The sequence below is a fragment of the Danio rerio genome, chromosome 11, assembly GCF_052040795.2.
Source record: "Danio rerio strain M-AB ecotype USA chromosome 11, GRCz13ab, whole genome shotgun sequence".
NCBI classification, from domain to species: Eukaryota; Metazoa; Chordata; class Actinopteri; order Cypriniformes; family Danionidae; genus Danio; species Danio rerio.
The window spans coordinates 45,292,501-45,311,528 of NC_141031.1; the positions used below are offsets into that span (position 1 = coordinate 45,292,501).

The 19,028-nt window shown below is 39.5% G+C and overlaps 2 protein-coding genes and 1 long non-coding RNA gene across 33 annotated transcripts in view; 1 reads left to right on the plus strand and 2 right to left on the minus strand.

Annotated features, from left to right (window-relative positions):
* Nucleotides 1-14,124, minus strand: part of LOC147841912 (uncharacterized) — a 14,740-nt gene extending 616 nt beyond the window's left edge. Inside the window, exons 1-8 of one of the 20 annotated variants that reach the window (XM_087274321.1) lie at nucleotides 14,029-14,124; nucleotides 11,696-11,807; nucleotides 8,777-10,848; nucleotides 5,709-6,499; nucleotides 5,550-5,618; nucleotides 3,171-3,245; nucleotides 3,011-3,079; nucleotides 1,664-1,750 (exon numbers count right to left, since the gene is read on the minus strand). In XM_087274321.1, the coding sequence (XP_087130447.1) occupies nucleotides 1,664-1,750; nucleotides 3,011-3,079; nucleotides 3,171-3,234 (220 nt within the window). In that variant the 5' untranslated portion in view covers nucleotides 3,235-3,245; nucleotides 5,550-5,618; nucleotides 5,709-6,499; ... (1 more) ...; nucleotides 11,696-11,807; nucleotides 14,029-14,124. Of the gene's footprint in view, nucleotides 1-1,663; nucleotides 1,751-3,010; nucleotides 3,080-3,170; nucleotides 3,246-5,511; nucleotides 10,849-11,695; nucleotides 11,808-14,028 lie in introns of those variants that run through there. The other 19 variants (XM_087274324.1, XM_087274320.1, XM_087274322.1 and 16 more) reach the window with 19 other exon arrangements.
* The window catches only part of slmapa (sarcolemma associated protein a), a 119,880-nt gene that overhangs the window by 4,681 nt on the left and 96,171 nt on the right, over nucleotides 1-19,028 (minus strand). For 6 of the 12 annotated variants that reach the window (XM_087272766.1, XM_087272763.1, XM_087272772.1 and 3 more), the window contains 1 exon segment: nucleotides 15,616-15,703. The exons of the other annotated variants lie outside the window; for them this stretch is intronic. In XM_087272766.1, coding sequence (XP_087128892.1) covers nucleotides 15,620-15,703 — 84 coding nt within the window. In that variant the 3' untranslated portion in view covers nucleotides 15,616-15,619. 12 annotated transcript variants of the gene reach the window in all.
* LOC147841913 (uncharacterized) lies at nucleotides 1,581-3,536 on the plus strand. Its single transcript, XR_015503043.1, has 3 exons — nucleotides 1,581-1,716; nucleotides 2,970-3,045; nucleotides 3,129-3,536. It is a non-coding gene; the product is annotated as an uncharacterized LOC147841913 (long non-coding RNA).

Below are 19,028 nucleotides of genomic sequence, written 5' to 3' on the forward strand. Positions count from 1 at the left end.
CAATATCACATTAGTTGTTTTAACTATATGCCAAATCATAATATAGAGCCTGTTGATCATTTAGTTCATCAATTCTCTACGTGCTGCACTAATGTGAGGTGTGCATGTTAAAATGATCAAAGAAACGGTGAGGAAACAGCTTGAAAATCTCACACTCAGACACCAGCGCTCATCAAACCCTTCATTAATACCACACAATAACCTGATTAAACCCTCAATCGTCAAAATAAACTAGCCAATCACCAAAATGCAAGAACTACTGTGATGTTATTGCATTTAGAGTAAGTGATCATGGCCGGCGCGTCCAAAGAGGTGACCTAGGCGGCCGCCTAGGGCGGCAGAATACAGAGGGCGGTGTCCGCGACACTACCCTCACCACCCGCGCCCTCAGTTATATCCACGTCTAGAGCGGCAGAATAGAGAGGGCAGCATCTGTGACACTACCCTCACCACCCGTGCCCTCAGTTATATCCGCATCTAGAGCGGCAGAATAGAGAGGGCAGCATCTGTGACACTACCCTCACCACCCGCGCCCTCAGTTATATCCTCGTCTAGAGAGGCAGAATAGAGAGGGTGGCGTCCGTGACACTACCCTCACCACCCGTGCCCTCAGTTATATCCTCGTCTAGAGAGGCAGAATAGAGAGGGTGGCGTCCGCGACACTACCCTCACCACTCGTGCCCTCAGTTATATCCTCGTCTAGAGAGGCAGAATAGAGAGGGTGGCGTCCGTGACACTACCCTCACCACCCGCGCCCTCAGTTATATCCGCGTCTAGAGAGGCAGAATAGAGAGGGTGGCGTCCGTGACACTACCCTCACCACCCGCGCCCTCAGTTATATCCGCGCCTAGAGCGGCAGAATAGAGAGGGCGGCGTCCACGACACTACCCTCACCACCCGCGCCTCAGTTATATCCGTATCTAGAGCGGCAGAATAGAGAGGGCGGCGTCCACGACACTACCCTCACCACCCGCGCCCTCAGTTATATCCGCGCCTAGAGCGGCAGAATAGAGAGGGCGGCGTCCACGACACTACCCTCACCACCCGCGCCTCAGTTATATCCGCGTCTAGAGCGGCAGAATAGAGAGGGCGGTGTCCGCGACACTACCCTCACCACCCGTGCCCTCAGTTATATCCGTATCTAGAGCGGCAGAATAGAGAGGGCGGCGTCCGTGACACTACCCTCACCACCCGTGCCCTCAGTTATATCCAAGTCTAGAGCGGCAGAATAGAGAGGGCGGCGTCCGCGACACTACCCTCACCACCCGTGCCCTCAGTTATATCCAAGTCTAGAGCGGCAGAATAGAAAGGGCGGCGTCCGTGACAGCAGCGAGGCTGGCAACAGCATTGAGGCCGAAGGACTAAAGTCACCATCTTGGATGGGCTGAAGGTGAGTAAATTAACAACAAATGACATTTTTGGGTGAATTAATCCCCTTAAGACTTTCTCTTAAATACTAGTTTCACCAACTAACAGTTAAACAAGCAGTAATCAGACTTGATTTTCAGATTCAAGTTTAATCTAAGCCTAATCTACATTTTGGTGACTGAATTTAAATTTATGAGCAGTCAATCCTTAGGGAACAAATGAAAAGGCTCAGTTCTTAAGACCAATGAGTGTGTTTGTTTTGCAGGAGAGCAACTGAGTGATCCTTCTGTGTTACCTGTCATCATTTGAATGATCTCCTGATTCTGGCCAGTGATGACAGAACTTGAGGTACGGGGACATGTGTCTTCATTATCAGAGTCTTCTGAAATCACAACAGCACAAGACACTGTTCATTTATTATCTGTCAACACGCAGATTCTACAGCTAGGGCTGGGTGGTAAAATCGGTATCGATATTTATTGACTGAACATCGTTGTCAATATCAATAAAAAAGATTTGGTATGTAGTTTCGGTATGAATCGCTACAGTTTTATTAAAATGTGTCTGCTGAGCGCGCGCCTTGGAAGCAGTGCCAATAAGCTTAGGGTCTCAGTTTGTCATTTCCAATGGTCGCACATGTTATGCAAACGCCGCACACGTAACGCTAGTTAAAAATATCTAAACTTTTCCGAATGCCGTGAGCGCACCGTAACAAATCTACTTCAAACTTTTTATGGAATACACACATTTCAGTAATAATGGCAGACTAATGACCTCAGACAAACATAGCGCATCCAAACACTGCAGAGCCTTTTACTTTTCTCCATAAACTTGCACTGGAGCTGCAGCAATGTTCTCTGTTTGTCATCCTCTGACAAAACGCTTGATGGTCACCTAGTTACGAGAAACGCCAGGGGAGCGCGAGCCCATTGTAAATGGTCGAGGAAACCGAAACCACGTGCTTGCGCTTATCACTTCAGGTCAGAATAACAACACATGTGAAAATGAGTGCGGTGGCTGGCAGCAGGGAGGAGATTGTAAATTAAATGGATGCAGCGCCAGAGTGGCTTTTTGGTTTCTTTTCTTGTGCATCCCAGCCTCTAGCTCCACATCTGAAAGAGTTTCAGCATAGGGGTATTGTAATCATTTAACTTCACTATCTGTAATGTTGCAGTGTGTGTTTGAATAATGATGGTTAGTTCCTTTACTAAAGCTCAGATTTGATGATCATAATTTGTGTTGTTGACAGAGTTTGAGGTTTACGGTATCATTATTATTCACACCTTACAGATGTTGATCTACCTTAAAGTTTGCTTTGATTGTTCAGCATTTACACTTCATCATTGCAAACATTTAACATTTTATTAATCAAGTTTAAGTGTCTCTTCAACACGTATGTTTGAGATCTTTTGTTTTAATGTTTGCATAGTTCGCATAGTTAAATGCTATTAAAACTATCTGCCTTAGTAATGTTGGTAAATTAAAATAAAGTGGTTAAAAAATCCTAATATTCCTAAATGTATAAAAATATTCAATAATTATCGGTATTGAATGATATGAAACATGATATTGTGATACATTTTGTTTTGAATATCGCCCAGCCCTATCTACAACACACTGAAGTAAACTAGCAGATACTGACCAGTTTGAGCGAGGTGACGCTTGTGGCTGACAGAGGTACGGGGACATGTGTCTTCATTATCAGAGTCTTCTGGAATCACAACAGCACAAAACAGTGTTCATTTATTATCTTTCAACAGGAAGATTCAACAACACACTGAAATAAACAACCACATACTGACCAGTTTGAGTGAGGTGACGCTGGTGGCTGACAGGGGTACATGGACAATGGACATGTGTCTTCATTTTAGAGTCTTCTGGAAAAAGCAACAGGCAACTCAATGTTGGAAGGCAGAATTGGTTTGTTATCATAACAAAAACTCTCCAGGCAGAAGCGATGCTGCTTATAAATCAACCCACATTTAAAAAGTGTTTAATTATTACTGTATTTAAGTGCTAGTACCTAGTCCAGGGATCTGTTATTTGAATACAGCTAAATACATCTACAGTAAGATGATTTGACAGGTTTCACATTGTGGTCATTTTTCTCTGGTTGTGGGTCTTCAAACGCATTTGCAGATTTGATCTGAATAAAGTTTCTAAAAAGATTTCTGTGCATTCTTGTGTTCATTGGATGGGCCAGATATATTGACTAGGGAGGTGCACAACAACTTTAAATGGAAAATTTATAACGATCCAAAAGACGATGGGATGTGAATAATGGAATTATGAATAAACGAGTAATAAATTACGGTTTCCTGCAATACTACATCATTACCAACTGATGATGGTAATATGATGATGACTGGCATGTGTGTGTAGGGGTGTGACAACCACATAGCTGATGATGACTGGCTAAAAACACAAGTGACACTTTCAAAGAGGTAGACGGAGCCTCTATATTAAAGAAATAAAACTAGTTTAGTATTGTTTATGCGGAAATAACCAATAGTAGTGAGACAAGTCAATCATGTCAGTGTATTTTGACTAAGTACTTTACAAATTACATTTCAATATGATCAGCTTGCCGTGAATGGAGCCAGAGGTTCGGGCATACGGTGTCAGTGAGAGCGAGAGTGTACTCTGCAGTGATTACAGTGGTCACAAAATCAATTTATTTATATTATACCAAGATTAAAACATGAATAAACAGTAAGTTTGTTGATAGAAACATGCTACATGTACAATATCTTATACAATCACCAAATCTGTGTTTCAACCATGGAAAGATGTCAATGTTATTTTTATATTTAATATAAATTATAAACATAATACTGTAATATTTATACTACATTTATGTTACATTGCCCAAGAAGCCAATGCATATTTAGTCTTATTTGTTGGCCAGTTGTGGTGAATATTATACAACCCCAAATCAAAAGAATTTGGGACAGTATGGAAAATGCAAATAAAAAAATAAAGTAGTGATTTCTAAATTTACTTTGGCTTGTATCTCATTGCAGACAGTACAACAAACATTATTTAATGTGCTCCTCATGATTTCTTTCTTTTTTTTTAATAAACACGTATTCCAATTTTGGTTTTTGCAACACTCCAGAAGCAGTTGTGACAGGAGCAGTTTAGGGCAGTAATCAGGTAAACTGGTAAAATAATGATGTGATGATGTGAAACAGGAGATGTCAAAAGGTAATTGTAATTATGATCTGATTGAGATACAGCCAAAGCAAATATAGAAATTATTTCTTTATTATTTTTGTTTTCACACTGTCCCAACCTTTTCTGATATGGGCTTGCAAGTTCTAAAATATCTATTATGATTTATTGTTCCACTATAAAAAGGATCATATTATAATAAAATAATTATTTGGATAGATGACTCACATTGTCCCAGATGAACATTAACATAGTATAGAATAGTGCAGGATGTTTTATAATAATTTATTTAATTGTGTAAAATCCGCTTTGGAACGCTTAGTTTAAGCGAATTTGATGAACGTGATCATGCATGTTGATCTGAAGAGTCGCTCTCGCTCACCGAATGCGCTGTACTGTGTGCGTCCGTTCCCTAAGCAACAAGAACAAACGCCTGACATCGCCAGTCTGTATTCCTCAAAGTTGTTTAGAATTAAATGTTTAGAGATGGTGTGAAAACGCGTACCTATGTGTGCCTTTGATGCACCCTTTCTTCTTATGTCCTTGTCGCAGCACCAGTGACACCAAAATTCATATGCTGATTTGATCCGGTACATACCGGTTAAAAAGCTACCAGTGCTATAATGGCACCGGGTTTCAGTACCCAACCCTATTCAACACCCCATGCCACGTCAAAATGCAGGAGTTCTTTGTGCAAAAACATCCCTGATCAAGTATTGGTTTACAGCAGTCCAACACTACTGTGATAATTTTGTTTCTATTGGTCTTCAGTAATATTCTAATTTTCTTAATATTCTAAACATATTAATGTATTGAGATGCGCCCGGACATTTTGTGTGCTTTTTATTTTACAAGCTTCTTTTAAAGTAATGCAATAGTTTATTTCCCTGGAAATTCGTTACTTTTATAATGATAAAATTAAGTTACTAAGTCAGTTATTATTTGTGAAAAGTAACTATAACTAATTACTTTTATAAGTAACCCGCACAACACTGCTTGTGACTTACCTTTTTCAGTGCTTTGGACTTCACTCTCCTGGCAGGATCTAGAAGACGAGCTTCTATTATTTTCACTCTCTGTAAAACAAGTAAGAAAAAAAATTACGAAAAAACAATACCCAAAAACCACAGATAATATTAACCAAATACCAAATTAGATTTACTCACCATCAGCCAGTGGTGGATTTAGGCATGGGCAATATGGGCATGGGGAGATGGTGCAAAAAAAGTGCCCCCGTAAAAGCTTTGAGGTAAGATTTACTTCATGCAAGTGTATTAATTTAGACTGGTTATCTCAGAATAAAGACGTTAGGAGCTATTCACATCACACGCAAGTTCGTTAATCTCTATGTGCAACTGAACCAATGCTGGTGAAAACAAATTGATGCATCGTATATGTGATTGGTCACTGCTATAAGAGCGATCTATATTGTTTCAATAGAGCCATCATTGCTGTGGCAGAGAAGTGTATACGAGTTCCGACGGTAGTGGTTACTGGATATGGAAGTGTATGTACTAAGCAAAATATATGTGGGCTCATGCAGTAGTAAGATCTATGATCTATAAAGATTCTGTGGTGATCTATGATAATTGGCAGTGGTGCATTATAAGGCGAGCGTCGCCTGTAGGAGCGGTCACTGCACTAGCAGTGGTGCATAATAAAGTGTGCGTCTCCAGTGGGAGCAGTCACTGCGCTTGCAGTGATGGATAATAATGTGTGCATCTCCAGTGGGAGCAGTCACTGCGCTTGCAGTGATGGATAATAATAAGGTGTGCATTTCCAGTGGGAGCAGTCACTGCGCTTGCAGTGATGGATAATAATAAAGTGTGCGTCTCCAGTGGGAGCAGTCACTGCGCTTGCAGTGATGGATAATAATAAGGTGTGCGTCTCCAGTGGGAGCAGTCACTGTGCTTGCAGTGATGGATAATAATGTGTGCGTCTCCAGTGGGAGCAGTCACTGCGCTTGCAGTGATGGATAATAATAAAGTGTGCGTCTCCAGTGGGAGCAGTCACTGCGCTTGCAGTGATGGATAATAATAAAGTATGCATCTCCAGTGGGAACAGTTACTCCACTTGCAGTGATGGATAATAATAAAGTGTGCATCTCCAGTGGGATAATAATAAAGTGTGCATCTCCAGTGGGAACAGTTACTGCACTTGCAGTGATGGATAATAATAAAGTGTGCATCTCCAGTGGGATAATAATAAAGTGTGCATCTCCAGTGGGAACAGTTACTGCACTTGCAGTGATGGATAATAATAAAGTGTGCATCTCCAGTGGGATAATAATAAAGTATGCATCTCCAGTGGGAACAGTTACTCCACTTGCAGTGATGGATAATAATAAAGTGTGCATCTCCAGTGGGATAATAATAAAGTGTGCATCTCCAGTGGGAACAGTTACTGCACTTGCAGTGATGGATAATAATAAAGTGTGCATCTCCAGTGGGATAATAATAAAGTGTGCATCTCCAGTGGGAACAGTTACTGCACTTGCAGTGATGGATAATAATAAAGTGTGCATCTCCAGTGGGATAATAATAAAGTGTGCATCTCCAGTGGGAACAGTTACTGCACTTGCAGTGATGGATAATAATAAAGTGTGCATCTCCAGTGGGATAATAATAAAGTGTGCATCTCCAGTGGGAACAGTTACTGCACTTGCAGTGATGGATAATAATAAAGTGTGCATCTCCAGTGGGATAATAATAAAGTGTGCATCTCCAGTGGGAACAGTTACTGCACTTGCAGTGATGGATAATAATAAAGTGTGCATCTCCAGTGGGATAATAATAAAGTGTGCATCTCCAGTGGGAGCAGTCACTGCACTTGCAGTGATGGATAATAATAAAGTGTGCATCTCCAGTGGGATAATAATAAAGTGTGCGTCTCCAGTGGGAGCAGTCACTGCACTTGCAGTGATGGATAATAATAAAGTGTGCATCTCCAGTGGGAGCAGTCACTGCGCTTGCAGTGATGGATAATAATGTGTGCATCTCCAGTGGGAGCAGTCACTGCGCTTGCAGTGATGAATAATAATAAAGTGTGCATCTCCAGTGGGAGCAGTCACTGTGCTTGCAGTGATGTATAATAATGTGTGCATCTCCAGTGGGAGCAGTCACTGCGCTTGCGGTGATGAATAATAATAAAGTGTGCATTTCCAGTGGGAGCAGTCACTGCGCTTGCAGTGATGGATAATAATAATGTGTGCGTCTCCAGTGGGAGCAGTCACTGCGCTTGCAGTGATGGATAATAATCTGTGCATTTCCAGTGGGAGCAGTCACTGCGCTTGCAGTGATGAATAATAATAAGGTGTGCATCTCCAGTGGGAGCAGTCACTGCGCTTGCAGTGATGGATAATAATAAAGTATGCATCTCCAGTGGGAACAGTTACTCCACTTGCAGTGATGGATAATAATAAAGTGTGCATCTCCAGTGGGATAATAATAAAGTGTGCATCTCCAGTGGGAACAGTTACTGCACTTGCAGTGATGGATAATAATAAAGTGTGCATCTCCAGTGGGATAATAATAAAGTGTGCATCTCCAGTGGGAACAGTTACTGCACTTGCAGTGATGGATAATAATAAAGTGTGCATCTCCAGTGGGATAATAATAAAGTATGCATCTCCAGTGGGAACAGTTACTCCACTTGCAGTGATGGATAATAATAAAGTGTGCATCTCCAGTGGGATAATAATAAAGTGTGCATCTCCAGTGGGAACAGTTACTGCACTTGCAGTGATGGATAATAATAAAGTGTGCATCTCCAGTGGGATAATAATAAAGTGTGCATCTCCAGTGGGAACAGTTACTGCACTTGCAGTGATGGATAATAATAAAGTGTGCATCTCCAGTGGGATAATAATAAAGTGTGCATCTCCAGTGGGAACAGTTACTGCACTTGCAGTGATGGATAATAATAAAGTGTGCATCTCCAGTGGGATAATAATAAAGTGTGCATCTCCAGTGGGAACAGTTACTGCACTTGCAGTGATGGATAATAATAAAGTGTGCATCTCCAGTGGGATAATAATAAAGTGTGCATCTCCAGTGGGAACAGTTACTGCACTTGCAGTGATGGATAATAATAAAGTGTGCATCTCCAGTGGGATAATAATAAAGTGTGCATCTCCAGTGGGAGCAGTCACTGCACTTGCAGTGATGGATAATAATAAAGTGTGCATCTCCAGTGGGATAATAATAAAGTGTGCGTCTCCAGTGGGAGCAGTCACTGCACTTGCAGTGATGGATAATAATAAAGTGTGCATCTCCAGTGGGAGCAGTCACTGCGCTTGCAGTGATGGATAATAATGTGTGCATCTCCAGTGGGAGCAGTCACTGCGCTTGCAGTGATGAATAATAATAAAGTGTGCATCTCCAGTGGGAGCAGTCACTGTGCTTGCAGTGATGTATAATAATGTGTGCATCTCCAGTGGGAGCAGTCACTGCGCTTGCGGTGATGAATAATAATAAAGTGTGCATTTCCAGTGGGAGCAGTCACTGCGCTTGCAGTGATGGATAATAATAATGTGTGCGTCTCCAGTGGGAGCAGTCACTGCGCTTGCAGTGATGGATAATAATCTGTGCATTTCCAGTGGGAGCAGTCACTGCGCTTGCAGTGATGAATAATAATAAGGTGTGCATCTCCAGTGGGAGCAGTCACTGCGCTTGCAGTGATGGATAATAATAATAGGGTGTGTGACTCCTGTAGTAGTGGTCACTGCACTGGCAGCAGTGTGTAATAAGGTGTGCGTCTCCCGTAGGAGCGGTCACTGCACCTGCAGTGGTGCATAATAATAAGGTGTGCTTCTCCCGTATGAGTGGTGACTGCCCTAGCAGCAGTGTGTAATAAGGTGTGCGTCTCCCGTAGAAGCGGTCACTGCGCTTGCAGTGGTGCATGATAATAAAGTGTGCGACTCCTGTTGGAGCGGTCACTGCACTGGCAGCTGTGTGTAATAAGGTGTGCGTCTCCAGTGCGAGCAGTCACTGCGCTAGCAGTGATGCATAAATTTACAGTGGGCAATTGCTGCTAGCAGCGGCAACCTTATGATATAACTCCTTGGAGGGATTAAAGATCAAGGATTTGAAAAGGCTTAGGGGTAGAAATAGTAAAAGGGGGCAATGATGGGGCATTTCCACTGACTTTTACAATTAATTTCTATTCATTTCATTTTCTGGTCGGCTTAGTCCCTTTATTAATCCAGGGTCGCCACAGCGGAATGAACTGCCAACTTATCCAGCAAGTTTTTACGCAGCGGACGCCCTTCCAGCCGCAACCCATCTCTGGGAAATTTCTATGAAAAACTTAAATGATAGACTTAAAGGAACTTAATGTAGTGCAAGGAGCGTTGAGGAGTAGCCGAAGGTTTTGAAAGGAGTTCCTTCAATTATATCGAGTGAAATTGCAAGTTAAATCGCTGTGAAAATAGGTGGGGTAAGCTAGACATGTGATTCTGGATGATTTTTGAGCTGAAATTGCTTATCAGCTTGGTGTGATTGCTTTATATTTACTTATTAAATTTAAGCAATTTATTTTATATATATGTCTATTACTTATTATTTTCTTTCTGCTTTATTTTTATTACAATTCATTAATTGTTTCACTTGCAGAACAAAGATTATGTCTGTGTTTACGGTAATAACATATTTAAGTTTATACATGTTAAGTACCTAGACGATGAATCTATGGGAGAAAGTCTATACACGGCGTTGTGATCGGCAATCGATTGCTCTTGACTGCCTTGTCCTGTGCTATACAGGTGTAAAACTGTAGTGTTTGCCTTTGATGTTGAAGTAGTACACTACAGACACTATAAAAATAAACATTAACTGAAATCATTGAGTTGATGCGACCTTAATACGGTGCACATATGATTAATGTATAACAAGCGGTTTTTACCTGGTTAATCTGCAAGCAGCACGAGGGCAGAATAGGCTTGTTATTCCTAATTTTGCCGCCACAAAAGCAGTGGCAATGCGGGCGGTACTAAGGCAGATTCCCGCTGTGAGTTAGTGGAAATGCTCCATGCGTGGGGGATGGATGGGGCTGTAGCGGAGATGTGCTTGAGCTGTCATGGCGAATTGGCCGATGGTGGCGCTTCGCCGTGTAGAGCGGCGGCATGGCACTCGATTGATCTGTGCCGGTGGTTGCCGAAACTGGGGCGCGGCTCAGGTTTGTTGCAGGCGTCTGGAAAAGCGGCAGCGTGGCGGGCCTTAGTTAAGACCGCGGCCTCTGTTGATAGTGCTGATACGCTGGACATCAGCTTGGAGTTTGCAGGAGCAGTGTTATCCTCATGAAAATTTGCTGTTTGGACAAGGTTACATTAATTGAATGTACCAACGCTGAAGTCGAGAGAAAACAGACGTATGACGTGTTTGAATATTTATAGGGGTCTCCTCTTGAGTTGACTGGATAATAGAATGATTGTGAGGTTGATGAATTAGCCTCGTCAAAGACTGATCGTGCTCCTCCCCAAACTTGTTTATAAAACATCGCTTAGTGTTCTACTGAAGAAAAATCAATCTTGGATGACGTGAGTAAATGAATGGGAAACTTTCATTTTGGGGTGAACTATCCATTTATGGTGTATTAATGGTGTAATAATGCTCAGGTCAATATTGCTGTAAAATCGGCTTTTCTTTCACTGTGCGCACTGTAAAACACTGCAGAGCACCTGTAAATGTGGCTGTACCTGTAGTCTACACTAGTAGCTCCAGATTTTTCCTGCTATGAATGTCAATAGCTTCTTGTATCCAGATTATTTCAAAATATCTTAGTTGAAAACACATGAGGTGGAGTAAATGTTAGGTAGAGTTAAATTTTGGTTGAACTATCACTTCAATATTCTGTTAAATGTGCAATAGTTTCAAACATTGTGTTGGTTTTCACCTAACCTTCACACCCATATCAAGGGTTCGAGTTAAATACGGTTAGGGTTTGGGTTTATAGTCATTTGCTATTTTCCATTAATTTGTTTATACCTGCTATTTATTAAGCAAAAATAATGACATCAGAAAATCACTGGTCATTTAATGACAGGCACTGGGGCTGTGTACTCACAGAGGATCAAAATGAGGCCTTCATATTTATTGCTTATGTCATTTTCTTGGGGGAAAATCTTTTGATCATACTTTAGAAACATTTAACTTACCTCTGTAGAGATGTCACTAACAAAATAAGAAGCATTGCTTATTTCCTCTTCCTCATCTCTCTTCTGTCCATCTTGCTCCCCCTCATCACTCTTGGTTTTTCTTTTTTGTCATCTGTAATTAAACATTATTACATCAACTCAAAGATGAAAGAAAACTAATAATCTAGCTATTAATTTATTAATCTAACACAGAGAACATTTAACAGGAGATATGCAAACATGTCTCTTAGATATCATGCTGAAAACAAAAACAGCTAGATGAGAGGTGAAGAACACATTTCTCACAGTTCTGTTTGCCTCTTTATAATTTAACAATGCATCTGAGCTGATAAATATTCAAAAGTTACAATGCATTATAATACTTGCCTAATTGAGGTCAAAGCCTTTAAGAGTATGATGCATTATACCAGCAGAGAAATGTTCTGTAATGTGGTCATAATGATTTTAAGTGGATTTGTCAGATTCATGTAAAGTAAGAGAAGTTTAGTATTCTTTTAAACAGCCACAAGATATCAAGAACTGTTTAAGACAATGCCCATTAGATAAAGCCAGGGCTGTGTGGGAAAGTGTTTTAATATTTATTAATATGTATGAATATATGATGTTTTAAATACACACAGTGACTGTGAGCTGATGAAGGCCAGCTCAGCTTACAGGTGTAGAGTCTGCTGTGTGTGTGTGTGATCAGCAGCAGCGCCCCTCCCCCATCCCCCAGCAGAGCAGAGCAGAGCAGAGCAGTGGGGGAGGGGTGGCGCCTGCTCTCCAACACTTGTTAACTCGTTAACTCTTACAGCAGTCAATGTAGTCACACTTAAACACCTGTTGAAGACATCTGCCTTGAAATAAAATCAAGGACAGTGTGGGAAAGTGTAAAGTATGATGCAGCTCAGTACTGTGCAGACCTAAAGCAAACAGTCTTAATCTGCTTTACAAAGTGATGACAACAAACATGTGTCCTAATTATTATAACTGCTCATAGATTCAGTGCATTGGATAGCTAAAATGACTAAATGCAGATTTCCCTCAGCTCATTCAGATGTAGATTTTGAAATATTTCATTGATATTTTACAGTGGTTGATGAATTGTTGGTCATGTAAAAATGTGATGTCTAACATGGCACTGTGATTAGTTAAATCCTCCTGATAGCAGTTTAGTGACTGTCTGATGATGCTGCAATAATGTCTGCAAAGTTAAAAACATGCTTTGATAAAAAATGAGAAGTTGGGAGGTTTTATCATGGTTTAGGACATAGAAAAAAATATGTAGATCAATTTTTTTTAATATTGCGTCCTATTTTTTCCCCACTTCTTGATATTCAGTGGCTTAATATTTATTAATATGTAAGAATATATGATGTCTTAAATACACACAGTGACTGTGAGCTGATGAAGGCCAGCTCAGCTTACAGGTGTAGAGTCTGCTGTGTGTGTGTGTGATCAGCAGCAGCGCCCCTCCCCCATCCCCCAGCAGAGCAGAGCAGAGCAGAGCAGTGGGGGAGGGGCGGCGCCTGCTCTCCAACACTTGTTAACTCGTTAACTCTTATAGCAGTCAATGTAGTCACACTTAAACACCTGTTGAAGACATCTACCTTGAAATAAAATCAAGGACTGTGTGAAAAAGCACAGAGTATGATGCAGCTCAGTACTGTGCAGATGTAAAGTATACAGTTTTACTCTGCTGTTTAATCTAGCTTACTCTTAAAAGTTATGAGAACAAATATGTAGTTCAAAGTATGAAGTATTATAATGTATTGTAAGTTATGTTATAATTATTATATACAACATTATTTTAAGGTTGTTTTTAAGTCATGATGCATTCAGGATGCTGCTTTAGGAATAAATATAAGTTTTATTTTTTTAAAAAAGTTATAAAACTGAGTCAAATATAATCAGAAACTGAAGTGTAAATGTTATTAGTGATTATGATCGTGCGTTGAGTGTCAATCAGCTGTTTGCTGTTAATGAGAGTTCATTAATTGATGGTTGAGGAGTAGAGAGAGAGCAGCTCCCCTCCCCCACTGCTGCGCTGCTCTCTCTCTCTCTCTCTCTCTCTCTCTCTCTCTCTCTCTCTCTCTCTCTCAGCCGTCATTAGCGATCTCTCCCTCAGGTAACGTTACAGACAGACTTCAACAGCTCACTAACAAACTAAACTCAGCTGAATATCTTCCTATGTTATATCTTAATCAGCTGAGGTGAATGAAGGTGTTCACTGAGGAACAGCTGACTGTGGCAGTACTCAGATACAAATACATGAGTCAACACTTAATTAGTTACTTAATTGCTCGACAGCATGAGCTAATAATTAATGAATTATTATTAAAATCATGACTTACTCTGTCGTGTTGTCCTTGTCATGTACCTGGCCTCGCAGGTGCTGTGGTGTTGATGCAGCCTCTGTCTTCCGCTATACCGATCCCTTTAATCCGGCCCACGTGAGCGCATTGTCATTTACATATATGGTCTTAATGTCAAAACATCTAAAAAGAGCATATTCCATTGGTCTATCATTCAGCCTATCAATCCGACCGAACAATGAGCGAACCGTCCAATCAGAAACCTTGAAGAGTCATACTCTTGCAGCCAATTAAAAAAGCTGCCGTAAACCCGTCTGCCTTTAGGGGGAGCTCAGGAGAATTAAGCAAACACACCTAGTGTCATGATTTGCTATTAAAATAAGGACATTTGGGAAACTCCCACAGCATGATGCCCAGCCCCCCTGGAGCCATTATTGAGCTAAATAAAGTGAGGACCTCAATTTTGTCCTCACTTTATCGAAATGTCCTCACTTAAAAGGTGTTTTGTCATGAATTGGTCCTCACAAGTATAGCATTACAAACACACACACACACACACACACACACACACATTTATATATACACACACACACACACACACACACACACACACACACACACACACACACACACACACACACACACACACACACACACACACACACACACACACACACACACACACACACACACACACACACACAGTCAAAAAATTGGGGTCAAAAGGATTTTTAGATGTTTTAGATGTTTGATTGAAAGGTGTTTAAAACATGTTTAAAGTGTATTTAAAAATGTAGAATTGTTTCCCTGCAATAGATAAGAGTTTTGCTTTTACATAATGTTTATAACAGAATATTTGTATATTTCTATGTCTATATAAATACACACGTATGCATAAAACAAAACTAATAAAATAGTTACATATAAATATATATGTATTTTATTTTTTAAATAACTTGTATTATACTTGTACTACATATATATATATATATATATATATATATATATATATATATATATATATATATAGCATGCATGCATTTATATATGCATAACAAATATAATCAGTGCAAACACCTATATAACACCTATATTATAAAAATTTCTATGACTGTTTATTTTTGGATTAACCAATCACCTTATGCCTTAATTGCATTGAAATGAGCAGCATGGGCATTTTCCCAAGCCTCTTCCTTCTGTCTTCTTTAAATAACAGGAAATCATACAGGTTTGAAACAATACGAAGCAGAGTACATGATGACAGAATGATCATTTCTGGGTGAAATATGCCTTTAAACTCATTAAAAGTAAAGAAGAAAAGCAAAAGAAAGATGATATGATGATGAAAATGCCCCGAAAGAAAACAGAAGAAAAAAGAAAGCATCCAAAATCCCCAATGCAGAGATTTATGTGACCATTACAGTGATCCAAGCAGGATGGAGAGTTAATATGACTTGGGTTAGTAGACGGTGACCCCGACCGAAGTGACGCCAAGCACCAAAAAAAGGGATTTTGTGGCTAAGCAGATGCAGAGATGACGGATGAGAGTTTGCCATGCACAAGTCGTATATACATGATGATATATACAGAGAACACAAAACACTGACTCAACAGGAGCGTGTGTACCTTTCTACCACAACTGGCCGAAGCACCAATACAGCAAAGCCAGGAATAGACCGATGAAAATGGCTTGGACAGGCTGCAATATGGATGGCTAGAGGAGGGAAGGGATATTACAAATAAAACAAAAAATCAATCTTCAAACTATTGAATGAAAATCAAGCTGGGGGAGTCGTACAACTACATCAAACATAGAAACATAAATAAAAAAGAGTGCAGTGGGGAGGATTGACAACAAAATCAACACAAACGATAATATAAAAAGCCCCAGAAAACCACGAACACATCTAGAAGCAGGAACGAGGACAGTGTGCATTGATAAATCACAGCAAACGAAGGGGTTATTTTCATCGACTTTAGAAAATAGTTCAAATATGTAGGGATGCACTGACATTTAAATTCTGCAGCGAAAAGGAAAAGTCTGAATGCACTTGGCTAAAAGCTGATTCCAAAAAATAAAAGCAGCTTTGTAATAATTATTTTATTAAATAATAGGGGTGTAACGAACTACAGCTGATCCGTACGGATCACAAGCCACGGTTTGGAACAAATGAAACCTGCGGATTAAAACTTTTTTTTAACTTGTAGATTAATCATTAATCATCATTCAAATCACATGTACATACCTGTCAACATTGGGATGTGAACATCAGGGATATGCCCCTCTCACCCCCACAAAAATCCCCAAATTAATATTAGATTAAATACTATATTAAAATAACTAAATATGTTCATCTGGAGCAGTTTCATTGTAAATTAACAGTTAAACAGTCAGTAATAAGTTTTATGCTTATTATTATTATTATTTACAAAGAATAAAATAAATATACATTTAAAAATTGGCAACAAGTTTAGCCTATTGAAATGAATAGCTTTTATAAAGAATTAGTCAAGAATCAAGTTATCCTCTATGGGCAATAGAGCATTCAGCCGCTCTGCTCCCCGGCTTTGGAGCTCACTACCACCTGCCATCAGAAACATCGACTCCCTCACATTATTCAAATCAAAACTTGTTAAGTGGTGACGTGTTTGTGACGTATGTAATACTGTTTCCGGGTCCAAGCCGCCATTCATTTGAGTGGAGAAATTATTCGTTTATGATCACTTTTTATTCATATCACACATTAAAGTTAATTTTACATAAAGTCATAGTGTACACAACAATCTCTGGGCTTGCTGCATAACAAATACCAAAAATGTAACAATTTATAAAACAATGAATTACTTTATGGCCATCGGATATTAGGCATGGACATATATATTGCGATCCTGACTTTCGAAAGTATTAAATCGCTTTGTAAACGCTTATTATTACCATTTCACGAATCTCCCTATTCAGTTGAATAGAGCGCTTGGACCCGGAAGCTGCTCCGGGTGACGTCACACTTAACAAGCGGATTATCCCTATCGACTGCGTCAGCTGACAGTCACGCACTGCTAGATGACTTTTTTGAGGATTGCATAGGAGGGGCAACGGCGCATGTAATGGAAAGGGAGGGAATCCTGCTGTTTTTTTTAAAAGTGTTTTCATGCCTAAATACAACAAAAGTACAGAACAGACTCCCATTAAAAAGCAAGGGGCGCCCCCTGGTGGTTTGGAGGTATAAGTTGCGTATATGGAGGATTGGCTCTTTATTGCCGCCCTTCATAGAAAGGTTAAAAAATACAAGAGAAAAACAGGAAAATACCTTTACAGGATGATAGCAGGATAGAACTGTAAAATACAAGAGAATCCCGGGAAAAACAGGAGGGTTGATAGGTATGCGTGTATTAAAGCATTTAGGCTTTCCTGTAAAATATAATGATGATGGCAAAAAGTTGTGGTGGGTTATTCGGGATGTGGTGGGTTTCTAAGGTTATTAAAGGTGTTTTGTGTCACTACTTGTTTAGCCTTCATTAATGCATTAAGTGTAAACTGCATGATTATTCAAAAATAGATCGGGATCTCAACACCCACGCAACAAACTATAAATGATGGTGATTTGCAAATGTTTATTAATCCTCGATTCGCTGCATTCAAATCTGTTTAAATAACACAAAAATCAAGAAAGAGATCGAGTCTTTAGTCCTTTGAGCTATTTATAAAGTTTCAAACGGTCGAATAACACAGACGTGCTAGGGGCATCTTTTCAACTAGGAAACTGTTGAAAAGATGTATTTTAAATTTAACTAAATAGTTTAAGCAATTCACAGTTTATGCATTTGCTTCAAACCCGCGAAAGCATGAACGAGCCATGCTGTTTTGTCAGGCATTTTTCTTTTCTCTTTCGATTTCAGCAGATAATTTTCAGTGATTGAAAAATCAGTGCATCCCTAACAATAAGTGTTAAACTTACAAAATCAACAATACAGAAAGTGTGACTCAATCAGCAGTGGGCAGGGGATTGTACTGAAGGAACTGTGGGATGTTAAGGTGGACACTATTGTGGTGTGTAGGAAACTGAACCATACGCAAGCCAAAAAAATGAAATGCATAAATGGCCAAAAATCTGTAATTAACTGTAATAAAAGTGCCAAAGGAAACTAGAAAATAGTCCCGTTAGGTCTTAGTGATGAAAACGAACCTGAAAGTGAAAAGTCTGAGAATGGTTAATATATATGGGTCAGAGACAAAAATGGATTTTCATGTAGTGAGCTTAATTGTTTTCTCTTTATATTACAATGTGCCCTAATATTTTTATTCATGTATTTTGTAGTTAAAACAAATTGTAGATTTTACTATTATTTACAGAAGCAGCCCATTGCAATGTCATACAGAGTGACAGCTTATAAACCAAAAATACTATCAGGCATTACTTGATGACTTCGGCTGCGTTCACACTGCAGGCAAATGTGGCCCAAATCTGATTTATTTTGCCCACATGTGACTGGTGATCTGAATCTGTCCAGACAGTGTGAACAGCCCAAACCGCATGGAATCGGATGTTGTCAATTCTAATTTGAACCACTTTCATAAGTGGTATTAAATCAGATGTTTTGAATGAGACCACAGTGTGTAATTGGGCAAGTTATTGAATAAGAGTGGTTTGATCTGTAGACTATCGAGAAATAAAAGCTTAAAGTGTGAATAATTGACCCTAATTTTATTTATTTATTATTAAAAGCTGCTTTTATTCTAGCTGAAATAAAACAAATAAGAATTTCTTCATAAGAAAAAATATTATCAGACATACTCTGAAAATGTCTTTGCTCTTTTGGTCATAATAATAATAAGAAGAATAATTCTGACTTTAACTGTAAATATAACATTATAAATAGAAAATATTTTAAACATTATTTCACTGATTTTTTATTATTATTTTTAATGCAATTTAAAACAACGGCACATTGTTTGAGTTTCATATGCTCTCTATTGATCTAAAATCATTATTATAGATTAAATTTGATACAGACACCAAAACTTGTCTCTGACCCATATA